This window comes from Hyposmocoma kahamanoa, unplaced genomic scaffold (genome assembly GCF_003589595.1).
Source record: "Hyposmocoma kahamanoa isolate Upper Pololo Valley unplaced genomic scaffold, ASM358959v1 117, whole genome shotgun sequence".
Lineage (NCBI taxonomy): Eukaryota > Metazoa > Arthropoda > Insecta > Lepidoptera > Cosmopterigidae > Hyposmocoma > Hyposmocoma kahamanoa.
The window spans coordinates 2,769,901-2,781,559 of record NW_020653397.1 but is presented as its reverse complement, the minus strand read 5'-3'; the positions used below and the strand labels follow the sequence as shown (position 1 = coordinate 2,781,559).

General features: G+C 39.5%; 1 protein-coding gene across 1 annotated transcript; it reads right to left on the bottom strand.

Annotated features, from left to right (window-relative positions):
* Positions 1 to 1,725: 1,725 nt before the first annotated feature.
* On the bottom strand, positions 1,726 to 3,901 carry LOC113239952. Its single transcript, XM_026477127.1, has 2 exons — positions 3,264 to 3,901; positions 1,726 to 2,598 (listed from the first exon to the last, which is right to left on the bottom strand). The coding sequence occupies exons 1-2, from the start codon at positions 3,847 to 3,849 to the stop codon at positions 1,853 to 1,855; spliced, it is 1,332 nt and encodes a 443-aa protein (XP_026332912.1). The 5' UTR covers positions 3,850 to 3,901; the 3' UTR covers positions 1,726 to 1,852.
* Between the last annotated feature and the right edge of the window lie 7,758 nt (positions 3,902 to 11,659).

Below are 11,659 nucleotides of genomic sequence, written 5' to 3'. Positions count from 1 at the left end.
CACACCAAAACCCGCAAGTGGAATCTGGGCAAGTATTTAGTTTGCTAACTTCTTTGTTAACAAAACGGGCGCAGTGGCAATGCCCCTCAGGTCTTTGCGACTTAAAGCTCTGAGTGGCACTGCAATTGTTATGGCGTGTTACCATCAGGTGCACGACTTGTTCGTCCCGTCACTTGATATTATAAAAAAGAAGCAAAATTAACATGAACCTATTCTACGCACAAAAGAGCTACGAGAACTCTCAACCCTGTCTTTAGACGAAACCCGTACACAGCAGTGGGATTTCAGAAACGTTTACGAGGCGTGCGCACAACAACTCAAAAGTTCCATAGAAAGAAATTGCAGTACGTTTTATTTGTGTGTTTTTGTATTTTCCTGTCTTAAGTTTTATCACACCCGGATGAAATACTAATGGAACGCACACGGGACAAACAAACAAACAAACATACATACATTCATTTTTCTATAGATATGCATATTTAAGTTGATGCCGACAAATTAAACAAAAAACGATCGTGTGGTTTTTAATTAACACATTACATTCGTGGCTACTTTTTTTAATGTGCCAGAATGGCGCCAGACACTGTTTTAGTCTCCTATACTATGAGTACCAGAAAAGAACAACGGAATTCACTCTAGGGCACTTACTACAACACACGGGCCAAAAACGATATAGAAAAGTTCCTAAAATCGAATACCTGAAATCTAATCCGTGTTTTTTTCGTTAAAGCAGTGAAATCTAATATCGCCATACTTTACCTACACATATCGTGAGTACAGTCGTCTCTGCATATAGGTACAGGTGATAAAAAAAAACACTATTATATTTTAAGGATACATAAGGAAAAAACCTCTTCAAATTCAATATTTTTTTATACAAATGACAGAACGAACAAGTCGTGCGCCTGATTGTAAGCGACACGCCTAACCGTAATAGTTACAATGCCACTCACAGCTTTAAATCGCAATAAACTTGAGGGGTGCTGCCAGTGCACCTGTCACCCTGACAGATAAAGTTGACAATGCTTGTAGTTTTACCAGTACCCTAAACCTTCAAAACCGGAACGAAGTTAATGTTCACAATAGGGCTTAGCATGACAGGGCGCGACTTCTGCGAGAGCGACTTGATGCGCGAGATATTGCTGTTCTCGCATAGAGGTCACGGATCTGTCGTGCAAGCCCTACAGGTTTTGTGTGAGGGGGTGCATCTATTAAATAAATGATACACTAATTGACTTATCATTTATTTATTTTTCTTATGTTGATTGTTATAATTAAATTGATAAAAGACGAGGTTACAACTTTCAGTTACTACTTGGTTCTCGCCTTAGCATTAACAAGGCGCGAGCGGTGGATGCGGCGTGGAGACACACATTATAAATTTACTTTTGCCATTCTGTACCAAGTACTAACTAGCAAACAAGTTTTCACGCCTGCACACGCACACGCCTTTACATCAATGGACCCTTAGAATAATAACGCATAGAAACCTAGTCCGCACACGCTAAGTGAGGCAAATTGAAGCGCTCCCAATGGGCCTACACGAGCGGGCGGGCCGTCAGTGCTCAAGGTCAACTTGCCCCGCGAACAGCTCAAGAATTTTAGCTAAAAATGACGAAATGTGCGGTAAATGAGTGTAAAAATGCGTCAGACAAACATAAAATAGATACTAACATCACATTCCACAAGGAAGTAACGCGTTTCAACTTGTATTTTTATATAAATATTCACTAAAACCGAAAATTAACCTACTACTAAAACTAGCCTACATGAATTTGATTTTTGCCTCACTTGTGACAGTTCGTTTGATATGAAACTATCATTCTATGCGTTATTATTCTAAGAATGGACCCTAATAATAAAGGAAACCGTACTCTACGTCATACTCTAAATAGTCTGCGGTATTATTCCCACCGCTGGAGCGGCGCGCTTTGCTCATGTAAGTTTCCAGCTCCGGATACGCCTGAATCAACATCCTCGCCCCCTCCTTCGACATTGTGCCATTCACCACTATGCTCGCAAAAGTCGCGTTTCTCATGAATTCGGTATTCATATTCTTTATTTCGTAAAGCTTCTTCATCAATGCCGCATCTATTTTTATCATATACTCCTCGTGAAGATCTTTAACAGCGAGCCGATCCTTTTTATATTCAGACTTCAATTTTTTAATTAAGTTCCTCATCTGCTTCGACCTCTTCTTCCTCTGCTTCGAAGAATTTTGATAGATTCTATTGAGAATTTTATTGATTTCTTTCATAATCTTCTTTATATTTTTTTTTATTCTCTTTTTACGCCTCGCCCTGGCGTCTTTCCGCTTCTTCTTGGCTTTTTCAGTATCTTTTTTTTTCGTGTTTTTGTTTTCATCGTGCTGCATCTCCTCAGTGTCCGTTGACAAGCCTTTATCCTCAAATGATAAGTCAAACCCTTGATACATGTCGTAAGTCGCAACCTCGAGAGCGCAGCAGCCAAATGAAGTGCGACCGCAGAAGATGTCGCCTCTAAATATGCGATATTCAGCATCACATTCCGCGGCCAACATGCATGTCCCCCAAGGCATATCGTGCTGATTTGGATCACCGCATTTTACTCCCCAAGGGCCTGAAAAACAATTAAATAAATTTACTTGCTTGCGCAACCACTTAGATATCGGCAGAATATCTACGCGGCAAACTTATAAAGTTGGCAGCATTGTGGTTAACCGAAACCTTTCCAGTACATTATTTGTTGCAACTTTCCTTTTCTTGTTATATTACGTAATGCTGTGATGTAACGTGCTGAATAAATGCTTTATCTGTCTATCAGTGAATAAAATTTTCCACGTATTATCAATTACTACATTTTGTGCTAAATTCTAAGTATAGAATTAGTTAACCAGTGAAATGAAGTGTATAGCCTTGTGTGCTAATAAGTTTTGTTTAAGTGTCACCAAGGCGCCGCTTTTTCTTAAGGTAGGTGACATTTTCAGGCCTCACCACTGCTATCAATTTATCATTAGATTATCGCTATTATTCCTACAAATTGTAGGTGAAACTATTTTTTTCGAATCTAAATCGCATATAATTGTTTTAATGACTAATATCGTCTCAGTCAGCCGTAACCACGGGATATACACAGAGCCCGAAATATTGATTTGTTAGAAAAAAAAAACAATTTATACACAATTTTAAATAACAAAAATGTTTCATTGAAAGGTTATAACTGACGATGATTAAGTATAATTTCCAAAGGTACAAACGGTTCGTGATGTACCAATATTAACTTACGAGCAGCCACCATGTTGACTTGGTCTCCAGGTGGTAATGAAGAATTTAGTGCTTCATACTTCTTCTGAAGCCATAGGTCCTTAAATTGTTCTTTGAAATCTCCAAGTTCCCTGCTAGAGCTTACGATTTCAGAGTCGTCATCGTCTAAGTACCTTCTCAAGCTTCCACTTCGTAATACATTAAATACGGGATCCATATGATAGCGCATTTTGCGGTTATTCAAATCCCCACTTTCTAGCACGTTTAACTCATTTAACTCTGCTTCTTTGCCTTTCGCTTTAGATAACACTAGAGCCTTTTGGCGTGCCTTCGTGATGTCATTCCTGTCTTCAATTGCGCTTACATCAGCTTTATGGTGATTATAGTTTTCTGTGTCTTCCGAACGAGCTCGCATGATTTCTTTATCTCCGATCCATGGGCCGTATTTAGAGCTTGCATCATTATCAAAATAGTTATTATTATTTCTTAGCGATTGATGTCGTTGAATTTGCGAAATTATACGTCGCCTTAAATCGCTGAAATCTAAGTACGAATTTGTCGAAGTTAAATATATTGACAGAATAACCAAATGCAACATCGACTGCATGTTATATGTAACATATTCACAATTGTGGACGCTGAAAATCGGAAACCTTGGAGGTGTAATAAATTTATTTCGATTTACTTATAAAACTTTCAATAGCGTTGAAACAATAAATGTTATGGCATTATTTTCCGAGTGCAGTTTCCGAGTTACGAAATATTTATTTGGAATAAAAATCAACAGAACACATATTCTTAGGTTGGCATATTGTTATCGTTGTTAGAATATGAGATGAGACAGTGCAACCACATTGTGACGAGCCTAATGAATACTTTTAAGATTCAACTACTTCTCTCCTCCTATTCCTGAGGAGTAATCGCCAACCATCTCTGTTCAGCGCCCTAATTTTGATTTCCGGATACGACACGGCCGAGAAAAATCCTTATCTGATCAACTAAACCATAAATAACATCGTCTCGGTCGTCCTCTACCTCTCTTTCCTTCGATCTTCCCTTCTAAGATGTTTCTAACTGTCGCGACATATTAGATACTCAAACATCTTTCCCCTTCGGTTCTCTACTGTCTTTAATATTTCTCTTTGTCGTCCTCTGCAACTGCTTTTTCGGATGCAGAGGATGACATGCCCTCGCTTGAGGAAAGACTGAAGGTTGCTTTCTCATCTCTACCGAAAAACTTTAACGTTGTGCATATTAATGCGCAAAGCCTTGCTAGTCATTATAATGATGTCGTGACATCTTTCACTAGCAAAAATATTCATGCAGTCCTTATTTCGGAGACATGGCTTAAACCTTCACTACCATCTACTCAGTACCCTTTACCAGGTTTTAGACTCATTCGTAACGATCGAGCCTACACCATTGGATCCCAGGGCGGTCGTATGAGGATGGTTGGTGGAGGTGGCGTAGCGATTTATCTACGATGTGACATTGACTGCGAGATCGTGGCACAGTCAGTGACTAGCGCGGACTCTCCTGAATATCTTTTTTTGGAAGTCACTCTTCACCACACTAGGGCCCTACTGGGAGTTTTTTACAGTCCTCATCTAAGAGTTGACTATTTTGAACAACTAGAGTCGGTTCTGGCTGATCTACGTACCCGCTAGGAACATATTATTCTCATGGGTGACTTCAATACCTGCCTTGTTAAGAGGGACTGCCGATCGAGGAAGTTGCTTTCACTCTTCCACTCACTTTTTTTGAATTGCCTCGAGTTGTATCCCACTCACTTTCCGCATAATGGTCAACCTTCCCTTCTTGATCTGATCATCACTTCTTCACCTGAGCTGGTTGATTCTCATGGACAGTTTAATGCTGCTGCTTTTTCGTCACACGATTTAATTTATGCTTCGTTCAAAATTCGTCCACCTAAGCGCAGACATAAAACCTTAATGCTCCGCAATTATGGTAAAATAGACAAAAATGCCCTTTTTGATGATGTGCTGAATTCTGATTGGGAGCTAGTGTTTGGAGCGGAGGACGTGAATGAAATGGTTCAAGCTTTTAACTCTATTATTTTGACCATCTTTGACAAGCATGCTCCACTTCAAGTTGTCCGAGTCAAACATTTCCCCGCCCCTTGGCTCACGCCAGATATCAAGGAGGTTATGGAGAGGCGCAACAGAGCACGTATCAGATTGCGGAAGAATCCAACCAAAATCAATAGTGAGTCCTACATCGAGTTACGTAACCGCTGCAACAAGCTCTGTAGGAACGCCAGGCGTAAACATATTCACTCCACTATCGAAGGTTGTCCGCATACTAAGATGTGGAAATATTTGAAGTCACTGGGTATTGGTAAAGCTGATCATGTCTTTCCCTTCAATGTCGATCTTAACGCGCTGAACGACTACTTTGCATCTTCCCCAGTATCTTTAGATTCTGTCATAAAATCGCGAACTTTATCTGTCCTGGCCAATGCACCTTGTCTCGCTTCAGCCTCTTTTGATTTTGGAAAGGTTACGACACCAGATGTGTTGAAAATACTTAAGTCTGTCACCACGAAGGCTGTTGGTAATGACGGTTTGAGTCTTGATATGATCACTCCAATACAGGACCTAGTAGCTCCTATCCTGGCTCATATCCTTAATTTTTCCCTTTCCAGTGGTGTGTTTCCCACTGTATGGAAACAAGCCCATGTAATTCCTCTCCCTAAAAAATCAAATCCTTCTTCTTTCTCCGATTACCGCCCTATCTCCATACTTCCTGTATTGTCCAAAATCCTTGAGCACTATGTCCATAATCGACTCACTAACCACCTCCTACGTTACCATATTTTCAATCATCTGCAGTCTGGTTTTCGAGCGGGCCATAGCACAGTTTCTGCTCTGGTGAAAATCACTGACGACATTCGTCTTAATATAGAAAATAAAAAAGTTACTGTCCTCACTTTATTGGATTTCAGCAGTGCTTTCAGTACTGTTGATTTTAATTTGCTTCTTGCTGTGCTTAGAACTTTAAATCTACCTCCCTTAGCCGAATCCTGGTTTCGTTCGTATTTATTTGATCGTTCCCAGCTCGTAAAGACCGGTGACATGCACTCGGACTGGTGTAGCCTTACGGCTGGCGTTCCGCAGGGTGGGGTTTTATCACCTATACTTTTTTCGGTCTTTATCGGTGGAATTACATCATCACTCACGTCTTCTTTCCATCTCTATGCCGATGACCTTCAAATCTATTCCATCTCCAAGTTTGAGTCTATGGTGATGCCCAATTTAGTTTTGAATGACACCATTATTCCTTTTTCCACTTCAGTTAAAAATTTGGGCATCATAATGGATCAGACACTTTCTTGGTCGGAGCATGTCGCCGATGTAAGTCGTAAAATCTTTGCATCACTTCATTCCCTCAAGCGGATGCAGTACTTTCTTCCTCTGTCTACCAAATTTATGCTAATACGCACTCTTCTTTTTCCTATTCTGGACTATGGTGACGTCTCCTATCTTGATCTTTCGGAGGACCTTCTTAATAAATTGGAGCGGCTGCAAAATCAATGTATCAGATTTGTGTTTGGATTGAAAAAGTACGACCACATTTCCAAGTTTAGAGATGAGTTGAAGTTGTTGCCTATTCGTTTACGTAGAAATGCTCACATTTTATGCTTCCTCTATAAAATCCTGTTCCATCCCACTTCACCTAGCTATCTACGTGAGCGTTTTCAATACCGTCAGGCTATGGGTGACCGCCTGCGTTCTGGCACCAATTTGTCCCTCGTCCTTCCGCAACACAGTTCCCAAAAATATTCGAACTCGTTCACAGTTAATGCTGCCCGTATGTGGAACCTTCTCCCGGTCGAGGTCAGACAGTCGCCTTCGGTTCGGGTTTTCAAGGGTTCTCTTTTGAAGTTTTGGGATTGTTCAGACTCCACATGTTAGAGCTTTTGAAATATTAATTTACATTTGATATATTTATTTATAGTTTTATTTTGTACATTCATTTTATTATAGACTTTGTATGTATTAATGTATCAACATTACTTAATATATATATATTCGTATGTACATTTGATTTATTAAATTTATCTGTGTATTTATTGAGTATAGTATATTTCATATATCTATTTTTAGTGCCACCCCAAAAACCAACTTTCCTCTCACATTTTCAAAGGTTAGTTGGAAGAAATCTCTTTATGGGATAAGCTCGCCTTTGTACACAAATATTTAAATTGTTTCTGAAAATTTGTAAGTTACTTTGTGGTACAATAAAGTGTTTAAATAAATAAAATAAATAATAAGCTTCTCATTTTTCTTGCACAATTCTTAACACCTCCACATTGGTTTCTCTTTCCGTCCAACTAATTCCCTACGTTTTCTGAAGCGCCACATCTCAAATGCTTCCAATCGCACAATGTCTCTCCGTGGCTCACTGTAGGAGAGCTGGACGCTGATAAGCAATAACGTTATCATGGATTGGCGCATATGATCATTGTTTTTTGAAAATGATAGCTAAGGACTTTTTCGTTTTTTTGAGTTATTAAGTGCGCATTTTTTCTAACCCTAGACTTCAGAGATGGCGACACCATAAAAACCGGTGCGCGAGTCACTCGACCACAGAGGTAGTAAAAAAAAACTTGCATTTTGTAATCTAAAATAATAAATAACTCCTAAAGATTTATTTTTCCGTTCCTAAAAATTGTTAGTAGTTAGATAGTTAGCATATATATACGTATATGGCGGAGTGACACCACGAAGCAAACTACAAACAGCGCATTTAATTTTCGTTTTGACAGTTATTTATTTGAAATGGAACGTGGCTGAACGTAACATTAACTGCACGAAAATGGAACGCAACACTCAATGTTGCAATCATCGAGTATATAACCAGGAATAGAGACGAAATAAGGGCCATATATTCCTGGTAACACATTAGCTATCGCAGCTCTTATAAATATCAACTCCCGTTTGTACTGAAATATAGACAGGCCAACTACTGACCTGTGCGCACGTCTCTGTATATTCCAAAAAATATTCTGAATTTATTTTAATAAAGATAATATCCCTAACAATGCCGTGCTCTTCCTTCGGTGGTGTGGAAGTTAAGTTATGTGTTACATAGATGCGGAGACATGGTTGAAGAACGATGGCATGGCCATGTTCATCATTACGTCCGCAATGGATTACCGACAAATTGCCCTCGTAGAGAACTGTGAGAGCGCTGCTAAGATCATGGAAAACCTTGAGTCCATATATGAGCAAAAATCTGAATTCACAAAGATGTTAATTCATGAGAAATTCTACCAGTACAAGATGAACCCGTCAGATGGTATGGCGCAGCATATTTCCAGGATCGAGGGTTTAGCTCAAGTGTTGACAGAAAGATAGTGGAGAAAACATCAGTGACACGGATATTATCACTAAAATAATTAGTACGTTACCGTTAAAGTACCGCTCAGTACGTCATGCTTGGTTGTCACTTGATTCGAAACAACAAACCATTCCAAATCTCACTGCACGGTTGATGGATGAAGAGAGTGCAGTTCCACTCATGGCGTCTCAGAAGCAGAAGCAGAAGCTGGGGAGAAGTACTTCTGTTAGTAGTGATGACAATCAGCACCGCTTCGTTTGCTATAACTGCAACAAGCGTGGCCATTTTGCCAAAGACTGCCGTGTAAAGAGACGCAGTCAAAGCAAGCAAGTGAATAGTATGCTGGCATATATAGAAGAAAATACAAATTTTATTGACGAGACATATGACAATGTATGGCTGTTGGACAGTGGAGCATCTGTACATATGACTTTTAGGAAGACTTCTTCTTGGACTTAGAACTGTTCACTGAAGATAGTAATAGACGAGTGAAATTAGGTAACCAACAAGAGCTAAAAGTGCGCGGAGTAGGAACTGCACTAATTAAAAAGTGCTTAAACGGACATTGGGAAAAGAATGTCATAAAAGAAGTGCTCTACGTGCCAGATTTGTATAGGAATCTGTTTTCTGAAGGCGTCATTATGCGTTTGAACTATGTCATAGTAAAAAGAAACACTACTGCGTTAATTTACAAGGACAATAGAGTGGTGTTAAGTACAAGGCAAAACGAAAGTAACTTGTATGTAATGAATTTTAAAACAGTCACTAGTGCAAGCTGTAATAATGTGCAAATATCCCAGAACAGCTTGAAATTGTGGCACGAGAGACTTGGACACTTGAAAGTTAAAATATGATTCAAAGTAGACAAATTCAGTGTAAAGACATTGGTGATTAAAAGTTTGTATGTGAAGGTTGTATGTATGGCAAGCAAAGTCGGCTGCCGTTCCTTGCTTCTCGTCGGACCGAGCAGCGCCCTGGGGATTTGGTCTACAGCGATGTTTGCGGACCAATGAGTGAGTCTTCGATACAAGATATAAAGTATTTTGTCCTATTTAAAGATGCAGCTTCCATTTACTTATATGTATTTTTCTTGCGTCACAAGAATGACGTATTGGACCATTTTAAGATTTATAATGCCAATGTACATAACAAGTTTGGTCACAACGTCGGTCAAATTTTACACACTGATAATGACACTGAATACGTTAATGGCCATTTTAAGGATTTCTTGTGTCAAAATGGTACAATACATGCATGTACAGCGCCATACACACACCAACAGAATGGTCGGTCAGAAAAGGAACTGCGTAATATGTACTCAATGAATCACGGGATAGATCTGCCGCTGAACTTGTGGGCAGAGGCTGTGGGGTGTGCAGTGTATGTACTCAATAGGACAATGTCTACTCAAACACCATAGAAATCACCGCTCGAAATATGGACTGGTGAAAAACCTAATCTGCATCACCTTAAGGTTTTTGGGTCAAGTGGCTACGTTCATATTCCTGATGCGTGTAGAACTAAGTTGGATCGGAAAAGTAATAAAATGATCTTAGTCGGGTACGAAAATCAGAACTACATAATGTATGACCCAAATATAAACAAGATAAAAGTATTCGATGAGACCGGTCTGAATGGTGTCAAACAAAACCGTGCTGTGATTGAACATGTAGAGGAAAGCTGTGAACAACAACCCTCAGTACCAGCAATGATATGTCCTCCAACGTTCACGTCATCACAAGCAGAAGAAAATAGCGATGATAGTTTAAAGAGCTGTGAGGACAATGACACTTATGAACCTGATGTAACGCTTGATCCCTCCGAGATGATATCAAGTCGAGTTTTAAGACCCAGGAGAAATGTGAATTATGAGCTTAATATAAGCCATTTCCTCGAACCGTCCACATATTTGAGACAAGCGTTGAGAAACCCAGATTCGGAAAAATGGAAAGTGGCAATCGAAGAAAAGCTTAAGGCTCATGAACAAAACCAAACCTGGTCTGTCACGGACAACAAGAGTAACAAGAAACCAATTACCTCGAAATGGGTGTTTAAAATTAAAAAGAATAAGTGTGGTGAATTTGAAAGGTATAAAGCTCGTTTGTGTGCTCAAGGCTTTACTCAAGTGAAAGATGTTGACTATACAGAAACGTTTGCACCAACGACCATGTATGATTCCATAAGAATCTTACTAAGTTTGGCTGCGCAATATAACTATGAAATTTTACAATTTGTTAAGACGGCATTTCTTTATGGGGAGCTTGAGGAAGACATTTATATGGAAGTTCCTCGAGGAGTAGTTACCGAAAGTAATAAAGTGTGCAAACTTAACTAGTCTCTGTATGGGCTCAAGCAAACTCCACACTGTTGGAACACGTACACTAATTTCTTAAAGTCGAATGGTTTTGTTCAGTCGGAATCCGATCACTGTGTTTTTAGTAGTCACTTTAACAATGATAGAGTATTGTTAATACTGTATGTGGACGATGGACTTATTTACTACTACTACTAGTAAAAAAAATAAAATAAAAATCGTTTATTTCTTCTTCCACAATAGTACTAAAACAAGGTACTTATGAATAACTTTGTAAATTTTTTACAGAACAAAGTACACTTGTGGAAAGCTGGAGCCTAAACTACTAGTCTCCAGGCCTCCCAACTCAGATAAAATTACATCAATATATTCTTAAGTAGTACGTAGCGCCTTATACTGGGAAGAAGATACGTGCAAGTGCCTGTGTATAATAATAATAATAATAACGCACACACTCAACATAGCCCCGCACTAGGGAAACCCTGTGTCGCGGGTGCCATGGACACACACATAGACAACCACAAATTACACCCAAACTCACGAGAGAAATAAATGTAGGCCATACAAATGTTTCTCCCGGCCCCGGAATCGAACCTGAGACCTCTGCGTGGCAGCCCAGCATGGTAACCGTTCGGCCACGGAGGCAGTTATGTAGTGTGTGTGTGTGTGTGTGTCTGTATGTGTTTGTGAGTGTGTGTGGGTGTGGGTATGACTGTGTTTGTGTGTGTGTATGTGTGTG